Source organism: Euprymna scolopes, chromosome 21 (genome assembly GCF_053919585.1).
Source record: "Euprymna scolopes isolate OS-2025 chromosome 21, ASM5391958v1, whole genome shotgun sequence".
Classification (NCBI taxonomy): domain Eukaryota; kingdom Metazoa; phylum Mollusca; class Cephalopoda; order Sepiida; family Sepiolidae; genus Euprymna; species Euprymna scolopes.
Genome location: NC_136502.1, coordinates 78,904,075 through 78,926,205, shown reverse-complemented (window position 1 = coordinate 78,926,205; position 22,131 = coordinate 78,904,075). Strand labels below are relative to the sequence as shown.

The window sequence follows — 22,131 nt, the reverse complement described above, 5'->3', positions numbered from 1 at the left end:
TATATACGCGAATGTGAGTGTATGTACGCGAACGTGAATATATGTACGCGTGTGGACGTGGGTGCGTATGTTTGTGTGCGTGTATGTATATGACAAGTAATATAGCTTGAGATGTGAACGTGTGTTTTTGTGTGAGACTAGAAAAGGCTCGCGTAAATATATATTTGTTTTTTTTGGCTACTTTCTCCTTTGGTTGTTTATACTACAAAATGCCTTGATGTTTTTAATGTCTGTCAACTTGAATATTTCTGCCCAGAATAAATTTGAAAAAACGCTCAGAGATTTGCCTTGGATTAATTGTTCCTTCCTGTACAAAATAAGGCCCTCTGTTCACAGGGAATGCGGGTCTAGAAACAGTGTGGACAATCGAAATAGAAATACGAGGTTAAATAAGGGTATCACGCAGTGCTAGAAACAGTCGACAATGGAGGAGAAGAAGAAAGGGTAATGAAGTTGAGGATGCCGCGACAATCTTGGACAGAGAAGAAAAGCTCACAAAATAAGATACGTCACTCACATATACATAATTACGAGAGACATTTCAACGCTTGTCATAGACAATAAGAAAGAACTCAAACAATTTAGTGAGCCCGTAAATAGCTAACGTAAAGAACTATTTACTAACGTAAAACGTGACAGTGTAGCTAATGTAATTTGAGTTATAATGTTGGATAGTATTATTTATAGTAATATTTTTAAGTGTCAAATTATTAATTTTATTTGCTTATCAGCAATATGCTTATGGAAGTTCTTATTAATAAGGATTCATTTTTTTTACAGTCCTTTTAATTCAATAAATAGTGTTTTCTGGGAAAGAAGATTATTTTTGGGTGGTTTAGTAGGTTATTAGTAATGGACATTTTGTACTGATCGGAATAATCATTCTTGTAATCTAAGAATCAGAGTTTAAGCTGGTTAGGGTTTTTATAAGTAGAAATGTTAGACGTATTATTGACGATATGAATAAGCGCACCAAGGAATGTGATTTTATTATTCATGTTTAATTTTATGGTGAAATTATAAACGAATTTTTTTCTTTGGCGGGTGGGTCTTGTAGTTTGTGTATTTGGTTATTATTATTATTATTATTATTATTATTATTATTATTATTATTATTAGGTAAAATAAGAATCCCTATCTCCACCTCTACTATTACATGAAAAGAAACTTTGTGCGTATGCCTGCGAGATATGTTCTCTCTCGACTCGAAAACGGCTTGGCCGATTTTTATGAAATTTCACACGAAGGTACTTTATGTGCTCCGCAATTTTCATATATAGGTTTTGCACCGGAATGTTTTCAATAAGTATCGATAATCGAAAAAATCCGATTAAAGAAGCAACAGTCTGATTTTGACCAAAGTAAACACCTTATACAGCCTAACATCACAAGTGGATTTGAGAAGTTTTATTACCACACAAGCCGAAAATCTCGACATATAAAATCATCAGGAGGTTCTTTAATGTGACAAAAGCCATTATTGTCGCTAAAGCGGCAAGGCAATGCATATGAAATCAACAATAGATTCTTTGATACGACATGGTCGCGTTCGAAATAAATGTTTCTGTTTAGAGCAAAATTGAAGCATGATACTTAACTTTTTCATTTTAAATTTTAATTCAATCTATTATATATAAAAATAATTTTATAAAATCAGCAATAGGTTCTCTACAGTACAATATGGACTACAATGTATTGTGGACTAAGTGACTGTGGGGGGGAGCATGTGAAACATCCTTGCAGTTAACTGCGATGATCCCCACTTAGAGCAGGCAAGCAACTGATTTAATTGAAAAAAAAGGATGTTTTCACCGATTTCGATGACAATAAATATATGTTAGTATGAAACATTGATTGATCATTATTCAATCTGGGGAAACGTCGGATTTCCCTGCTAGTATCAAATAAAATTAATGATTCGATTAATACCACTACAAACAATAATATCCAACATTATAACTCAAACTATATTAACCTATACTATGGTAATCAAACGGCATAAAAATGCTATAATTTTCTTATTAAAGTGACTTTCTCTTTATTTGCATGTGTCCTCTCACGTGATCTTGCCGTTTGCTTTTTCTTTATTTTCTTATTTGAATATTTTCTTTTTTATTAACATGCATTCGTGGCAACTTGCCACATATGTCGTTGTAAAATTCAATTGAACAAAGCCTTGGAAAAATGTCTTTCTGCTTGCGTCTTCATTATATTACAATATATTCTAACTGAATTTTTTTTTTTTTCAACTTAATTTATCTCATGTATAAAATTATTCGACTAGATAAATTCGACATATCTTTTGCAGGCCCTCAGGTTAGCAAATTTTAGAAACTATGGTACCGAAACTTTGCTTACTATTTGTTTACCATTAAGCATTTAAATGCAGATAAATTCGAAGTCCTTTATCTAAACATTTCTGCTACGGTTGCTAACATTATCAAGAGTTGTTCTGAGTTCGAACATGCCATCAAACTACTAAAATCTATTTACAACAAACCTCTGAACGTTATCCACGCAAGACATCTATTTTCAACACGTCTATAACGGGACAATGAGTCTTTAGATCAGTACCTTTAGACTTTGAATTGTTTTGCCGCTGAATGTTGCTTCAAAGATGTTACTGCTGCTTTCTACAGCGATGAAGCTGTCCGCGCTGCTTTTATACGTCGCCTGCGGTTTTCTGCAATACGTGCCAGACTTCTCGGAAATGATACGTTGGCCTTCAAGGAGGCTACTCAATGTGCTAGGGCATTAGAACAAGCTCATTTTTGTGTGGAATCATACGTCTTTCAAACTGGACCTGCTGCCGCTGCTACTTCAGCTCAAAATGATTCTAACAATGCTGTCGCTGCTACTATGACTAAAAACGTATTCACTGACTCCGCTGATTCTAGCATGGAGTTTGATTCTGTACTGTCTACTGCCCTTCTTATTCACGGCAAATGCTACAATCGTGGAGGGAAACGTCACCTTAAAGATGGTCATTGTCCTGCTCGCGATAAAATATGCCGAAATTGTGGCAAACTCAGTCATTTTGCCAAAGTTTGCCATTTGTGATAATTAAATTGATTGACTTACCGAGGGTGGCTCGGTGGGAAGGGAAAGACACTCATGGCTGTGAACGGCCCGGCCTGGTGTTGTTAATGAAGAAAATAGGATGTCTATTCCTTATAGCTTAAATAGACATTCCAGTCTCGTTTCAATCTCGCTGAACGAGAGATTGAGACTATAAAAAGAGTCACCTTTGTAGGCTTGTTGTTGTTGCAGTTTGTTTTTGTCGTTGTTAGAGATCTATCAGACCGGTACGACAACTGTTAACAGCGCGTTATATTTACAAGAATATGTTTGCTTGTAAGCAACGAGGAAATTTTTCGTTGCAAGCTAAACGTCTTTTCTTCTCCCCCCCCACTCGTCGGTAGGAAATATCGACACATTCTATAAGACCGACACCTTCACCTTCGTCTGTTATAGTAGCTCGTGCTAACGATATCGATAATTCTACTGTAACTAAAATGGTAAAATTAAAAGGTAAACCACTTACCGCCTTTATAGACGCAGGCAGCTCCGATTGTTAAAACTTTGAACTTGTCTACTCGGAAACGGGACTCTGTAATTTCTATGGCATGATCCGCCCTTTCCACCAAACTATCTGAATATTGCACTGAGAATATTACATTAAACGGTTTCGAGTATAAAAACATTGACTTCACGATACACCCTAATTCATGCACAGATATTATACCTGGAATACCCTTTTTAAAAATGTCCTAGATTATTACTATTTCTTTCGGCAGGTCACAGGATAGTCTAAAAATCTGCGCTGTTACTAAAATCAATTAGGCTCCCGTTAAATTAAGAAATTTGATGCCTAATTACAAACCCATTCCTACTAAGTCCCAATATTACTATGCTGAGGATGCTCAATCCATTGAAAAAAAAAACCCTCTTAAATCACTTGAGAATGACATAATTCTACCAAGTTATTCTCCATGGCATGCTCAAGTTGTTATAACTTCATCTAATAAAAAGAAAAGACTGGTAGTCGATTTCTTCCAAACTATTAACCGTTTCACTTTGCTTGATTCATACCCCTTGCCACGAATCGAAGATTTTATAAACCAAATGGCCGAGTATCATATCTTCGATATAATTGACTTGTCTAAAGCATACTATCAGATTGAACTTTGCCCCTCAGATCACACCGATACGGCCTTTCAAGCTGGAAATCGTCTATATCAATTTAAACGAATACCCGTGGGTGTCACAAATGGGATTTCTGCATTTCAACGTTTCATGAATCCTTTTATTTCTGATAACAGATTGTTTGGAACCTTTTCTTATTTGGACAACATAATAATTTGCGGTGGGATCCAGGACGCGCACGATGTAAATTTGGGGCGTTTCTTAAAGGTTGCCTCTACAAATAACCTCGAAATAAACTGGGAAAAGTGATTTTTTCACTTCGTTCTATTAACGTACTTGTATATAATATTTATTTTGTGGTTAGAAGCAAGAAAGAGAAGTCTTACCGTGGGTGCTCAGCGAGTGAGTTCAGGCGAAGAAAAGGAAGAACAAACATGGCGGCCAGCATTTTTATTTCGTCCGTTCTCGCATAATCTCGTGTGTGCGTGAAGATGGAACCTATAAAACGGTGTTCATTTCTGGGTGCTGTGAGATGATTCCCGATCAGCCAGGAGAGAAGGCAACGAGAGAGAGAGAGAGAGAGAGAGAGAGAGAGAGAGAGAGAGAAGAGACAGAGGACTGTAGCGATAATCTTACTTGAACATTCCGGTTGTGTATTTGAGGTGACCCCCCCCCGCATTTTACAGCAAATACTAACGGAGAATCTCGAGCCAATCCCGGAAATAGTCGAAGTAGTTTACGATTTGAAAACGCGAAATAAATGTATAAAAGGTAGACGACACTAATGGTGTGAAGGGTTATGTAAGGGTTAGCACAAAAGAAATACATAAATAAATAAAAATGCTGGCCGCCATATTTGTTCTTCCTTTTCTTCGCCTGAACTCACTCGCTGAGCACCCACGGTAAGACTTCTCTTTCTTGCTTCTAACCACAGTAATGGTACTCTTCATCCCGATCCTGAGCGTTTGAGATCTCTTTTGCAAATGCCTCTCACTTTCCACTCAAAATCGTTAAAAAGGTGTCTTGGTATGTTTGTCTACTGCGCAAAATAGATACCTAATTACTCATCAAAATTCGCTCACTAGTTAAAAATAAACAACTCCCGATGCCTTTCATGGTTGTAAACTCCTTCGAAGAGCTTAAGAAAGACATTGCCGAATCTTCTGTAAAGGTTATCGATAATTGAAACCGATGCCTCAGAAAAATGTATTGGAAGCACTTTCTTACAAGCATGGAGACTTGTAGCGTTCTATTCCCGGTTGTTAAACCTTCCTGTAACGTGACCTCATCACTGGGAAATATTTCATTATTATTACGGATCAGCGAGCCGTATCTTTTACGTTTAAACCTATTAACCGCGGAAAAAGTAAGAACAATAAAATTATATGGTGGAAAATGGAACTTCTTCCTTTTTCATATGATATAAAATACCGTCTTGGCGATGAAAATGTTGCTGCTGACACCTTATCGCGAACATGTGATGCTGCTATTTCTTCCTTGGTGGAACTAAAATCAATTCATAATTCTTTAATACATCCTGGAGTACAACGCTTTTGGCATTTTGCAAGGTCACAAAATATGCCATTTTCAATCGATGAAAACCTCAATTTCTTAATTACCCTAATCATATTCTTATTTATTCTACATTCCCATTTCCGAATCTTTCTGTTTATTACAGAGAACCTTTTCCGTATTCTCGTCAAGTTGCGGTTACATACTGCTGTCGACGAATATCGCCGATTGCCTTCCGCTTTCCTGTGTCATGATTGCTCATTTCAAACCGCGATACAGTGACTTATTATTTTCTCTATCTTCGGACTTTCCTCATTTATCCATTCCGATAGGGGAACTTCGTTTATGTCGGGAGAATTCAAGCAATTTCTGTTACGACTTCCTAACACACTACGTCTTATAACCCAAGAGGTAACAGCCAATGTGAGCGCTATAATGGAATTACATGGAACACTGTCCTATTAGCTTTGGAATCTCATCGATTACCCATTAACGCATGGACGTTCTACAGAATGTTTTACATGCTATTCACTCTCAACTATGCCCAACCATTAATGACATCCTTCACGAACGCATATTAAATTTTGAAAGGCGCTCTTCCACTGGCACTGCATTGCCTTCTTGGCTTTGTGAACCTGGAAAAGTGTTATTAAAACGATTTAGTGGCAGGAGCAAGTATGCCCCTATTAATGAGGTAGTGGAAATCTTCGAAGTTAACCCTAGGCTTGCGAGAATTCGACATCGTGATGGTCGGGAAGATTCAGTAGTGTTGGGACATTTGGCCCGTTTTCGACGATTTCGGGATCCTGGTGCAAATCCATGCCCGGATCGACCTCAGGATTCTGCTAAGAACGTGGACCTAGATCGCCCTCAAGATTCAGCTGGGAACGTCGACTGAAGTCCACCTCATGATTCTGTTGGGGACGTGGACGCTGAAAATCTGCCATCTTCGCCTAGTGCAAGTCCCGAAATTCATATTTCCTCAAAGTTTGAGATTTCTGATTCTTCTGGTGGTAAGCTGCCTCTCAGCCGATCTAGCAGGACTGGTACACCAGTCCAGCGGCTGGATTATAAACTTTCTAAATGCTTCAGTTAAAATTACATTTAAATTGCTTGAACTTTTTTTTTTCACATGAGACACTTCACTAGTTCAAGAAATTTAAATGTAATCTTAACTGAAACATAAAATAGCATCCAGTTTTTACACGAAAGAGTAATCAAAAACTGCCCAAAGACGACTGATGAAACTCAGTTGAAATTACTTGCAAAAACAACCAAAAGATGAAACAGATTTACCCCTGCATTCCAAGTTTAAAAAGGAAGTGTCCTCTATAGTATCAGATCTAACCAAATAGTTAATTGTAGGCATGGACCAATTCATACTATCTAAAGAATTCCAACAAATACCTAACAGTCAGCCATGGTACTCCCCAGAATTTGCTGTTGCCATCGCGCAAAGAAATTACTTTTTCCATAACTACCAACTTAATAGATGTACTGAGACTAAAGCTGCTTTCAGGAACGCCAGCAACCACTGTAAAAGAGTAATAAAAAATGCAAGAGAGCTATATGCTCAGTCTGTTAAATCCAAAGTAGCTGATCAGTGGCTTGGTTCCCACCAGTTTTGGCAAATAACAAATAGGATCCTGATCAGAAGTGTGCGTTCTATCCCAAACATTATCAATGAACCAGAGGTCATCTCGTCAGCATCAGACAAGGCCAAACTATTTGCCAAGAACTTTGCAGCTAATTCTACCCTATGCGACGAAGGCCATCAACTCGCCATATTTCCTCCTATAACACAGAACACGCTAGGTAACATAAAAATATTAACCCTATGTGACGAAGGCCATCAACTCCTATTTCCTTTCCTATAACACACAACACGCTAGGTAACATACAAATATATGTGCATGAGGTCGCCAAGCTAATCAAGAACCTTGATTCTAGTAAAGCAACTGGCCCTGACGGCATCCCAATTATAGTGTTAAAAAAGCTTCAACCAGAACTTGCTTTCATACTTACGAAATTGTTTAAGCGTTGCCTTAAGGAGAAGTGCTTTCCAACAGCCTGGAAAACCTCATCAGTATACTTTATATTAAAGAATTCAGGTGATAAGTCATCTCCCTCTCAGTACAGACCAATAAGTCTCCTTTGTGTCCTGAGTAAGTTGCTGGAATCCATATTAAATAGAGAAATAGTCAACCACCTCACCAGAAAAAATCTTCTTAGTGACACACAATATGTTTTCCGTTCTGCAAGATCTACTGCAGATGTGCTAACGGTTATATCCCACAGGATTAGTGACTCTCTTGACAAAGGCTTCCTTTCTAGGGCAATTGCTCTTGACATATCAAAGGCCTTCGACAGGGTATGGCATAAGGGACTACTTCACAAGATTTCCAGCTACAGTATAACTGGAAATGTTTTCTCAATCATTAAATCATTTCTCTCTGATAGGCTCATAAGAGTAGTGGTCGATGGACAAAAATCAGAGGCCTGCAGTATTAATGCTGGAGTCCCTCAAGGGTCAATCTTGGACCAAACTCTCTTCCTGATCTACATCAATGACCTCCCTAAGCATAGATAGAGAATTGCATCAGTAGTGAGATATCTTCTGGAGCGGTAGAAGGATCCCACCATCTTTCCAGCGACCTTGGCAACAGACTTGATGTACATGTTCCATTTCAGATCAGGAGTAAAGGTCAAGCCTAGAAGCTTGTCAAAACACGGGGCTTCTCCTAGACAAGAGCCATGGATTTCAATTGATACCAGATGTGGATCAGAACGTTGATGATGTAAAGATAGGAGCTTGGTTTTAGATGCATTAAAGGAAACCAGCCACCTCTTTCCCCACTGAACCACGCGCTCGAGATCAAAGGAGAGAGAATCAGAAAGAACTTTGTTATTTACAGCCTTTGATGTGTTGCTATACATGGTCGTGTCATCAGCATAGATCTAACGAATGATTTAAGTATGTGCTTAGGGAGGTCATTGATGTAGATCAGGAAGAGAGTTTGGCCCAAGATTGACCCTTGAGGGACTCCAGCATTAATACTACAAGCTTCTGATTTTTGTCCATCGACCACTACTCTTATGAGCCTATCGGAGAGAGATTATTTAATGATAGAGAAAACATTTCTAGTTATACTGTAGCTGGAAATCTTGTGAAGTAGGCCCTTATGCCATACCTTGTCGAAGGCCTTTGATATGTCAAGAGCAATTGCCCTAGAAAGGAAGCCTTTGTCAAGAGATTCACTAATCCTATGAGATATAACTATTAGCACATCTGCAGTAGATCTTGCAGAATGGAAAACATATTGCGTTTCACTAAGAAGGTTGTTTCTGGTGAGGTGGTTGACTATTTCTCTATTTAATATGGATTCCAGCAACTTACTCAGGACACAAAAGAGACTTATTGGTCTGTACTGAGAGGGAGATTACTTATCACCTGAATTCTTCAATATAAAGCATACTGATGAGGTTTTTCAGGCTGTTGGAAAGCACTTCTCCTTAAGGCAACGCTTAAACAGTTTCGTAAGTATGGGAGCAAGTTCTGGTTGAAGCTTTTTTAACACTATAATTGGGATGCCGTCAGGGCCAGTTGCTTTACTAGAATCAAGGTTCTTGATTAGCTTGGCGACCTAATGCACAGATATTTGTATGTTACCTAGCGTGTTGTGTGCTATAGGAAAGGAAATAGGAGTTGATGGCCTTCGTCGCATAGGGTAGAATTAGCTGCAAAGTTCTTGGCAAATAGTTTTGCCTTGTCTGATGTTGACGAGTTGACCTCAGGTCCATTGATAATGGTTGGGATAGAATGCACACTTCTGTTCAGGATCCTATTTGTTATTTGCCAAAACTGGTGGGAACCAAGCCGCTGATCAGCTACTTTGGATTTAACAAACATATAGCTCTCTTGCATTTTTTATTACTCTTTTACAGTTGTTGCTGGCATTCCTGAAAGCAGCTTTAGTCTCAGTACATCTATTAAGTTGGTAATTTTGTATAAAGTAATTTCTTTGCGCGATGACAACAGCAAATTCTGGGGAGTACCATGGCTGACGGTTAGGTTTTTGTTGGAATTTTTTAGATGGTATCAATCGGTTGATGCCTACATAGACATTATATATAATATCAAGCTGAACGTCTGTGTGTGTGTCTGGTCACGAATAGGCTCCTATATGGTGACTATAATAGAAAAGTGATCACATATAATGACAGAAGATCTATCGAGACACAGGAATGGGTACGTTTGATCTGGCATAATGATGATTCATTAAAATTGTGGGGTCTGCATACGCGCCTAGTCCACAAAGTATGGAAATAAAAAATTTTAAATTAAAAAATAACGTTTAAAAGTGTTTTTATATAGATGTACATAATAATACTTTGATAAGTATGTTTTAACTTAAATAGGGATAGTATAATGAAATTGTGGGGTCTGCGTTCGCGTCTGGCCTCCATAGAATGGAAATAGGCACACACTTTAATAAAGACTTTTCATATCTATCTGCGTAAGTATACTTTGATAATTATGTTTCAGTTTGAAGAAATATTGTATAATAAAATTATGGGGTGTTCGCGCCTGACCTCCATAGAATGGAAATATGTCACAAAGTTTAACAAGGTTTTTTAATATAGATCCATAGAATATTGTGATAAGTGTTTCAGTGTGAACAGGTATGGTATAATAAATTATGGGGTTTATTTTTTTTATTTTTACTTTCATCATATTTTACTTTGGTTTTGATACCCCCAAATTCGTAGCTATCTCTTAACAACCTTTCATTTCATAACCTATCATACTTTCATAAATCAGAGTCCATTTTCTGTAGGCTGTTTTTGAATCTAGTCAACGACGAGTCCTATTGCTAGTGTATATATATATATATATATATATATATACATATACTGATGATCCCGGAAAAATGAAACACTAGTCTGTAGGTATTTAATTATTACAGTAAATAATTATGTCAGCCCCTTTAAGAAACTAGTTTCCTACCGTTGAACACGTTGAGTTTAAATAAAGTTGGTCACTTTACCTTGCATGCACGGATCATCACATAGTGATTAGATCACGCTGATAGACGTTAAAAAAACTTTTTAAATAAATGTTTAAATTTCAACAGTATTTCTGGCGGTTAATGATGACCGAATGGATTTGGTCCTTGCTAGTGGAGTTAAAAATGGCATCGTGGCCGGGTTCGAATCGATCGACCGGTGTTAATCGATCGTGACACCCTGCACTGTTGCTTCCCGAAAGGATGAAACACTATTGTTTGTAGGTATTTAATTATTATAACACACACACATTATATATATATATATATATATATATATATATATGCTAGAAGCATAGTAAATTATTTGGTGAAGAGTTTTTGTTTCTTATGTTTAAAAGTTTACAGGGGAAATAACTCTGTTTCTAAAAGAAATCGATGTCAGAAATAATAATTCCAAATAAATTAAATATATTATCAATATAATTGCTATTTAAGTTCATTACATAACAATCTTAAATAGAACACTTCAAACAATTCTCTCGCAATAACCAGTAACTAACATACTGCTATTTAGTAAAATCGATTTTCCTTACTGTTATATGCAAATGAGGTGATCTCTTAATTGTATATTTTGCAAGAATCATACTATATATATGTATATATATATATATATATATATATAAAGTAATGGATCTTATTTAAATATTAATCAAATTGTGAACAAACAAACAGACAGGAATACGAATTTATATATATATATATATATATATATATATATATATGTGTGTGTGTGTGTGTGCGAGCAGGTTGTGTATATATGTTTAACAGATACGTATGTTGCGCACATGTGTAAGGAAGATATTACTGAAGCGACTGTATACTTGTAGGTATGTATCTTTAACTATTGTTAAATGCGTTCTTCCTGTGTTTATGTAACTGTTCAGTCTAATTACACGGATATGTAATTCTATGTGCGCATTCATTTGTTGAAATAAATAAAATGGATTTAAAAAAAAAAGGATAAATAAATTACAGGGCTGGAGCATAAAAGGTAATCAGGTTAATGGCTTGTATCACGATTCCATAAGTAAATCCATTTACCATATTTTTTTAGTAGTACAATAAAGCTCATCTTATGTAAATAATGAAACCGTCATCCCCAACGTAAATATTGAAATATATCAGTTTCGAGTTCTGAAATAACGTATTGCTCATTAGGTGAAACTGGTTCGAGATCTTCGACCTGATGAAAAGCTGTTTACATTGTTGACAACTAGATTTCGCTTACATAGATGATAGCGTGGAAGTAAAGGCGTAGACTGGCAGCTTGATGGTAAGGTGTCAATCTCGGCTTCAAGCGCTTGCTTATCTAGCCGCACTGATCAGCTGTAAACAGTGCAACAGGACTGTCTGTGAATGAATGAATGAATGAATATATATGTATATATATATATATACATATTTTTTTACCCTTCACCGGACTAATATATATATATATATATATATATATATATATATATATATATATATATATATATATTACCCTTCACCGGACTATCCATTCATGTGAAATCTTTTTATCATTTTTCTTTTGCCTCCTATTCCCCTTACCTCACCCTTTTTTTTAACCAAGTAAGATCTGTGACTTACCTGTATGTTCATTAAATACTTTTATATGCAAAATCCGATCCTGCATTTTGCTAATTCCTGCCTTCTGATGAGAAGGAGAGTATTTCTTCGAAACTCCGCGGATTAAGGACTATCCACTTATATTGTGCTTCCTTTTTTAAAATTAAAAATGTTTTCAACTCTTTTTCAAGAAGTCTTTTAACATGTTTTATTAATCATTTGTTCATATATATATATATATATATATATATATATATATATATATATATATATTGACACATTATACGATTGTTTCTGTCTAAGAAAGAGGTGCTATCAAGAACTGAACATTTTAACATGCTGAACGAAACAAAGGATGGAACTTAGAATATAGACTTCCTGTCGTTTATTTGTATATGCTCTGTAGTTATATTTAGTATATATTGAGCTTCATAACTAAAAAAATTGTATAAATAAAGCATATGTTCCCTATATATGTGTGTGTGTGTGTGTGTGTGTTTATGGGAAAAATGTTGAATTATGTTTCACCTTTTATTTATACCAAACATAGACACAGAAACAATCGTATAATTAATATATCAATTGTATTATCCTCCCTGACTCACCAGAAGATGTTCAACTTTATATTATAGATATATATCTGCGCGTGTTCTTGCATGTATACATAGATTAAATTTAGGATGATCTTCATGAATTGGTATAAGTTTATTTACACTTTCCAAGAAATCTTGACAAAAGACAACTACGGATAGTGTACGATCGTTTCAGCGACGATATCTGTTTATTTAGATATACTCTCCTCATTAGCACAATGTTGAGACGCCAAAATAACGATCAATATGCAGAACTGGGGGAAACTAGATTTAGCATTGAATCTATGAGTATATGAGTTGTTATATACATACAAGATGATTGAAAAATAATTTCCTTTTGTAAAATGTTTATAATTTAATACTGAAATATAATTCTTAGAAACTTTTTTTTTTTTTTTTTTTACATAGTGATCACCACTTATCAAGGCCCGGAAGCCACTCAGGGATAAGGGTTATTGTAAGTACATCACGTTAGTGAGGAGATTTTATGAAGTGTTTAATTAGGGGGGCGGTTCATTAGGAACTTGTTAACATTAGACTTGAAGACATCCAAGTTGTAGTCCGGAGGGAAGCAGGCAGACGGAACAGAGTTCCACAGGCGTGCAGTTCTAAGAAAGAAGCTTTGCTCATGAAATCCGCGTTTTGATTTAGGCACAGATATAGAGTGGGGGAAATTTTTCACAGTGGATTCAGCTAGACGGGTGTTTTTCGTGAAAGATTGGCGAGGGGGGACCAGGGATTGGAGTTCAGACGAGCACCTGCCATGAAAATAACGATAAAACAAGGATAGGCTCGCAACGTCTCTTCTGTGGGAGAAGGGTTGCAGGGTAGAAAAAAGGGCATCCCCCACTAAACCACGAAGTCTATTTTGTACTCTGTCAAGGCATGATAGGCTGTTTTTGGCAGCTCCTGCCCAGATATGGCAACAGTATTCCATCCTTGGCCGTACTTGGCTTTTATTTAGATAGAGAATTGCATCAGTAGTGAGATATCTTCTGGAGCGGTAGAAGGATCCCACCATCTTTCCAGCGACCTTGGCCACAGACTTGATGTACGTGTTCCATTTCAGATCAGGAGTAAAGGTCAAACCCAGAAGCTTGTCAAAACACGGGGCCTCACCCAGACGAGAGCCATCCATCACAATTGATGCCAGCTGGGGATCAGAGCGTTGATGATGTAAGGATAGGAGTTTGGTTTTGGATGCATTAAAGGTAACTAGCCACATCTTCCCCCACTGAACCACGCGCTCGAGATCAGAGGAGAGAGAATCCGAGAGAACTTCGTCATTTACAGCCTTTGATGTGTTGCTGTAGATGGTCGTGTCATCAGCATAGATGTCAACGAATGATTTAAGTATGTGTTTAGGGAGGTCATTGATGTAGATCTGGAAGAGAGTTGGGCCCAGGATTGACCCCTGAGGGACTCCAGCATTTATATTGCAGGCCTCCGATTTTTGTCCATCTACCACTACTCTTATGAGCCTATCAGAGAGAAATGATTTAATGATTGAGAAAACATTTCCAGTTATACCGTAGCTGGAAATCTTGTGAAGTAGACCCTTATGCCATACTTTGTCAAAGGCCTTTGATATGTCGAGAGCAATTGCCCTAGAAAGGAAGCCTTTGTCAAGAGATTCACTAATCCTGTGGGATATAACCGTCAGCACATCTGCGGTAGATCTTGCAGAGCGGAAACCATATTGTGTGTCACTAAGAAGGTTATTCCTGCTGAGGTGGTTTACTATTTCTCTATTTAATATTGATTCCAGTAACTTACTCATAACACAGAGAAGACTTATTGGTCTGTATTGAGAGGGAGATGACTTATCACCTGAATTCTTAAATACAGGGCAAACTGAGGAGGTCTTCCAGGGGGTCGGAAAGCACTTCTCCTTAAGGCAGCGTTTTAATAGTTTCGTAAGTATGGGAGCAAGTTCTGGTTGAAGCTTTTTTTAACACTATAATTGGGATGCCATCAGGGCCAGTTGCTTTACTGGAATCTAGGTTTTTTTATTAGCTTGGCGACCTCATGCACGGATATTTGTATGTTACCTAGCTTGTTCTGTGTTATAGGAGGAAATATGGGGAGTTGATGGCCTTCGTCGCATAGGGTAGAATTAGCTGCAAAGTTCTTTGCAAATAGTTTGGCCTTGTCTGATGCTGACGAGATAACCTCTGGTCCATTGATAATGGTTGGGATAGAACGCACACTTCTGTTCAAGATCCTATTTGTTATTTGCCAAAACTGGTGGGAACCAAGCCGCTGATCAGCTACCTTGGATTTAACAGACTGGGCATATAGCTCTCTTGCATTTTTTATTACTCTTTTACAGTGGTTGCTGGCAGTCCTGAAAGCAGCTTTAGTCTCAGTGCATCTATTACGTTGGTAGTTATGGAAAAAGTGATTTCTGTGCGCGATAGCAGCAGCACATTCTGGGGAGAACCATGGCTGGTTGTTAGGTTTTTGTTGGAATTTTTTAGATGGTATGAATTGGTCTCTGCCTACAATTAACCATTCGGTCAGATCTGATACTATAGAGGACACTTCCTTTTTAAACATGGAGTGCAGAGGTAAATCAGATATGAATGTACGGAAGCTATCCCAGTCAGCCATAGAGTATCGGTATACAGTACGGTGGAGGGGTACGTCTGATGGCTTCTTACATTTTGTTTTTATCTTAACTGATACGACGGAGTGGTCGGAGGATCCTAAAGGAGAATGAACGGTACATGAACATAGCTCAGGGGAAGTTGAAAGAAAAAGGTCTAAGAGGCTTGCATATTGATTGGGTGTATCGGGCACACGGGTGGGTTCGCGAACAATCTGAGTGAGGTCATAAGCAATGGCAAAATCATGACAAAACCTCCCCTCATCATCTGTCTTATTTGAATGGGTTAGCCATTCCACGTTATGGACGTTGAAGTCACCACAGATGTGGATGTTAGCCGAGGGATGTGAAGACAGTATGTGGTCTATTTTCTCAGATATGCTCTTAAAGATAGTAACTCCGCTGTTGTGGGGCCTATAGAGGGCAAATATAAATACAGTGGTGTTAGCAAGTGCAACCCTGAAGCACATATAGGGTAAATTAGGATCTTCTCTAGAGATATCCCTGCCACATGGGAAGCCATCCTTAATGTAGGCACATATTCCATGCCCATGGCGATCTTGGGAGTCAGATTTAGCTGTTAAATTGGAGTATCCATTAATTATGAACTCATCTAGGGAAGTGGTCGGCCCTATTCCAGTTTCACATAGAAATAATATGTCCGGTTTCGTCTCCTGTAATTGGGTTTCAACCTCTGGAAGGTTGGAACGTAGACCCCTGATATTGGAGAAGGAGACCTGGTAGTAGGGGTCTACGCTGGAAGATGGGGTTCTAGGTTTAATCGAGTTTTTATTCTGGAGATATTTCATGTTGAGGTTTTGGGATTTGTGGAATAGGTCGGCATACTTGGTTAGAGCAGGTTAACTTGGAAGATAATATGTGTACCAGCAGTTTCCCAAGCACCTGGAACCCACATAAACTGATTTCACAAATTATTCTTTTTTTTACTTGGTCATCTATAATATGAATCTCACATGTCTGTTTAAATGTGTGTATGTATGTATGTATGTATATCTCGCAAAAACCTTTCGACAAAGGTGACGGATTTTTACGAGATTGGCATCATGTTAAAGATCGACCTTTCGGACGACAAATATCGAAAAATTGGCCAAAAACATTAATTATTTCACTCTCAACTGGGTACTTTTCTATAAGGAGGGGGTCGCTTTTTTCACTGATATTTTCGAAAGTTATCGCCTCTTTTTGATTGTCTAGCCTTAATTTGAACCAACGTCACTTCCGGTTTTACGATGGGCGCAACAGCTAACGCGTCCTCATGTTTTGTTTTTCACTTTCTTTTCCTCCTGTGCGGTACAGGGTCGAACCTGCCTGCCTACTACCACTTTCTTAAAATTTTTTATTTATTGCTCAACACACACCTCCAAACACCCAGGCAACGCCGGGCACCCAGGCAACGCCGGGCACCGAGGCTAGTCACTTATAAAATGTAAAAACTATAATCGGGAATAAAGGATAATAAAATGGATTTATTGATAGTTCAATGGTGATGAATCCTATGAGAAGATTGAAAATCTCTACATATCACACAAAAACAGCAATTTTCCCCTTTTTATCAGAAACATCGCTTATAGAATTTAGCAACGAAAAGAGAAAATTACGATTCTGATAAATCTCGTTCCATCAATTTTACTGTGAGGTATATTGTTGTGTCTGCACAAATAATTAACAAGAACACGGAAAGTAAAGGTATACAATAATATACTAGGAAGAAAAGCTATATACATATTTACATGTCTTCAGAGATACTTCAGTTGGAGATATTCCGGCAGGTGGCGTGTTGCATGTCTTACTGGAGGCAACATAGGCGCCTTGCCTATTTGGCGGTCGTTGCCGAACTCTCCTGGTATTGGTGATTGATACCTTTATATATCTCACTCATCCGCCTATGTTAATTAGTGGGCGTCTCCACAACATTATATATATATATATATATATATATATATATATATATATATATATATATATATATATATATATATATATATAAGTGTGAAATATTTGGTGTTTATAGTACATTTCACAGTATGACAAGAGTTAAGGACCTGTGAGAGGCACAACAACAAATTATTCATACGATGAGGAAAGTCGTTAAAACTCCAAGGGAGATAACTGTTAGGCTGGGATGCTATCTTGAAAATAACAAGACAAATTTCTAAACCCAAGAGAACAGCTACACATAATATTTGCTGAATTGTATCTTTATTTTAAATTGATTTGCCAGCTGTGATGAAATTTTCCAACCTCTACAATGGATTTGCTGTTTCTCTATCTACAATTCACTGCAGACGTCATAATCCCAAATATAACAGCAGGATACTAGTTTCGAAGCCACTACTAACATTTTTAAAGGAAACTAAAAAGTTCCAAATTAGTCCTTTGATTAATGGAATCAGGTCATTTCCAGTGAAAAATAAAGGTTTTACATTTACGAGGAATGTTCTAAAAGTAGTGCCTCCTATTTTTTTTTATTAGGCTCGATTGAATCATAAAGGGACTGTAAATTGCATTGTTAGAATGACTGAACTCATGCATTCATGACTTGAAAGTTTTGTCTCTCTGCTGCAGATATTGACGGTGTGATACTCTAAGAAAACAATCTCTGTCATGACCATGCGGCAGAAGTAGAGATTCATTGTGGAATTTCTGACAAAGTTGCATTGTGAATGGTGGTGACTATAAAGAAAAATGAAGTCTGGAGCACAAAAGGTCGCTCATTTTAATGGTACCACTCCTGTCTTTGTAGCTTTTCAACTTTTTTAGTTTAAAAAAATAGGAGGCTTTACATTTGGAATGATCCTAATGCTTTGGTGTTCGTGGTCTGAAAAATTAAATATAAGAGATATGACGAGAAATGTGTGCAATTCCATTAATCTTTTAATGGTTTAAGATCGAATATTTGTATGCGATCTTGAAAAGATCTGCATCTTGAAAAGATTAATTAAAGCTAGTCTTGTTATATAGTCGTGTACAACGTCTATGTTATATAGTCAGGAGTGTATATAAACAGGGTGTATTTAACGGATGTATACTAACGTCTATCTACGAGTTTATTCTAACGTCTATATTGGATGTGGGGGTATATAAGTGTTCATAACGAGTGTATACATATATATCTACGTGTATCAGTGCATATTTTTTCGAGTCTACATAAACTTCGTTTGTGGTTGTATATATATTCAATACATTTTCATTACGAGACAATACATAACAGTCAGTTCTTTAAACAAAACGACGAATGACGTTGTCGGTGGGGACCTCAGCAAAAGACACATAACTTTTCAAATTTCCTTCGTGCTTTCTGCAATTAAAGATGCTTTTCTTTCGAAAAGGGAAACGCCAAGACGTGAATTATATTTGGATATAATCATTTCTCTCCGTGCTCGGTCCCTTCATCAGAGTTAGGCACGCTTCGTACAAGTGTACATTTTGCTATTTCGCTCCCTCTGACTTCTACGGACGTCAAGTCCAAACACTGGAGCACGAGAACCCCGTCTGTTCGTTAACGTGTTGTTTACCGAAATATCTCTCTACATGTATCTCTAAACTATCTTTTCTTAAGTCTTTGACCACGTGACCAAAAATAAATCTACGTAGCACAAAAAAGAACGATCACCCCCATCATTTTACATAAATTTGTTTAGGTTAGTTATGAAAACTAAAATTCCTTTTCACCAAGTTAACATTCCTGGTATATGTTTTAATATAAATATTTTATCTTAAAATACGTAATCCGCTTGGATAACTGCCTTGCTGTTATTTAAACATTTCTTTTTGTTATCGAAATATGTCTACTAAGTACCGCCAATCGCCCAGAACTGCTACCTGGTATTTTCTGAGACCAACAACACAACACTATAAGAATGTCCGAAACAATTTCTTTGGCCGATTGATTAATTTACATTCAATAATCCTTATCCTTGAGTGGTTTCAGGGCCTTGATAAGTGGTGACTTCTATGTAAAAAAAAAGAAAATTACAGACAAATTATGGGGATAAAAAATTCATCGTCAAACATGACATCCTCCGCTACACAGTAAAATTATCTTTCATGGAAAAGAAAATGTTTGTTTTTGGTTGATGTGCAAATAGCCCCCATGCAAATCCAATAAGAAAAAGATTTTGAAAAGCTGATTAAGAAAATTATACCCACCAAATCTTGAAGAATTGAAGTAAATGTGATATTTTAGTGTTATTGGAGGTCTATTGTGATTTAATGGATTTATTACAAGAATAAAAATAAAATAACAAAGGCAAAGTTTACCAACACAAATGTGTGTCCATTCATAAATACTGTTTCTTGATAAAAACAACCTCTTTTAATGTCTATTACTGAATATAACAATCTTATGATTTCGGAAATGTTCAAAGATTCGGTAAAATATTACCATACAATTGCCATATATCGAATCATTGTACTATTAATCGCTTTATAATAAAGGCCAATGTGTATTTATTTGTTTATATGTAGCATTTAAAAACATATATATAAACAATTACTTTTATACCTACAGTGTTTCATGATTACCCATTCACTAGTATAGAAATTGATAATTACTACTGGTCCGGAGATTCAAACTCAGTCACAAAGTCATCCTTGAAAGCATTCTACCTCAAGGCCACCGGAAATTAACACAAGAATTGAGGGAAATTAAGTGCCTATGAATACCAAATCTGCTGATATACTCCTCTCTCGTCATATAGGTAAAAATCGTTCGAGACGAAGCCATTTCAAGTATTTAGAAAAAAGAGAGAGAGAGCAGATAGCAATTTAGACTACCCCCACCGCAGTCTGAACCGAATTTGGAAATGAACCCATCAATCCATTTCAATAAGTGAGACGTTTTATTCTTACTTATTTCCTTTCGTTTTTATACCAATTGATAGCCTTTTTTCTGTTTGTTTGTTTCTTTTTTTTTCATTTTTGGTCCCCCGCCAAAAAGAGGGTGGACCTGTAAATTCACCCTTGTCCTTTCGTCCGTTCATCTGTCCGCACTTTTCTGAATAACTACGCCTCGGGATTTTTTAAATCTTGCGCAAACATTAAACATGATATGAGTAAAAAAGTAACAGAACGGATTTTCCGGGAAAACTCTAGTTGCCCCATTTGGGGGTGTCTTTCGCGTTAAAATGGCTAAAATTGACACTTTTGTACTTATTAAAAAGAAATGTGATGCTTTGGATTTTTATAAAACTTTCTGAAAAGTTGTAACTAAATGATTTCTATATAATTTTGTTTGTCTATACTTCACAATAACTCTTGCGTGTGCCCCAGGGGCTCTTTTAGGGCTAATAAAAACATTCCCCTTCTTTTTTTTTTAACTATTTTATCATATTTATCCAAAATTTTCTGTGTATGTCTATTTAGCAGTTTTGCATGGTGCTGAACTCAAATTTAAATATGTTATGGTCTTGGGGACATTTGGGCTAAATGGCTGGGGGGGGGCAAATGATGGACTTAGTCATTTCTTTTTTTGCATAGTACAGAACTCAAATTTACATAGGTTAAGGCCTAAAAGTGCACCGTTTGTTCATTTTCATCAGGATTTGACGTCCCCTGGGGACTTTTGGGGCTAAATGAGGTGGGGGAGCAAATGCTGAACTTAGTCATTTTTTAATGCCTCGTTCACTGTAAACTCACGGGAGACTTGTTAGTTCTTGTAACTTCACTAATTCAAACGTCGGTAATCATTTCGTTATCTTAATCATTTCTATATCAAGTGAGGACAAGTTTAGGGAAAAACCAATCCATCTTCACACTAATATTTATATAAAAATTAGTCGGAACACCGGCAAAGTGCAAATTTTTTTGCCATCGCCATTACTGACGGAGATATACATTCGTTAAAAATAAACTACGAAAATGTAAACAAATTTGAACAAGAAATATGAAATTTATTTGCAAAAAAAGTAAAAAATGAATATTTCATATCACTTAATTGAATTAGGATAGATATTTACCTTCTAATATCGATATTTATAATAAAAGCTAAATATTGCCTTGTGGCATGAAACTGAGTAGCAGTAAGAGACGTTTTTTTGAATTAATCTTTTCTTTTTTTTAATTAAACTAATTAAGATTAGTTAATTAGACATGTTGCACCTGCAGTGCCTCAAATTTACACAACACATTGTTGGTGTTAGTGTCTTGTCAGTTTTACCTTTCTGTATAATTATGTTGGCTTTGTGTAGCTGTTATATCTATACACATTGCAAATGGAACATTAAACTATATTCTGACGTCATTTTCAAATATTTATTTAGATATGTAAGGTCGTTGTTACATGTACATTCTTGGGACGCATACGTTGTATGCAGCAGACAGTTGGAAGGAAGCAAAGGCAAAGAAACAATTCGACTTTTTTCCATTGAAACAACGTACATTTATGTACAGGTACTTCCAGAACAAGGTTTTGTCTCTCGTTTAAAAATCTTCTCTTACTTCAATTTGCTTTGCACAACACGTGATACTCTGTCTTTGTCTAGCCATGTTTAAGAGACGTCTCTTTGCATGTCGCTCGCGGGCCACATGTGTAACACGTCTATTTCTGCTCTCTCGTGTCTCACAGACGTCTCGAATTTTCTACGTTTCAAATACATCTCGAACACCTCTCGAA

General features: G+C 36.7%; 2 protein-coding genes across 2 annotated transcripts in view; one reads left to right on the top strand and one right to left on the bottom strand.

Annotated features, from left to right (window-relative positions):
- LOC145242853 (uncharacterized) overlaps positions 1–3,060 on the top strand; it is a 179,106-nt gene extending 176,046 nt beyond the window's left edge. Inside the window, exon 2 of the mRNA XM_080105969.1 lies at positions 2,618–3,060. Within this exon, the coding sequence (XP_079962095.1) occupies positions 2,618–3,060 (443 nt within the window). The remainder of the gene's footprint in view (positions 1–2,617) is intronic.
- LOC145242521 (protocadherin beta-13-like) overlaps positions 1–22,131 on the bottom strand; it is a 1,864,148-nt gene that overhangs the window by 1,387,703 nt on the left and 454,314 nt on the right. The window lies entirely within an intron of this gene.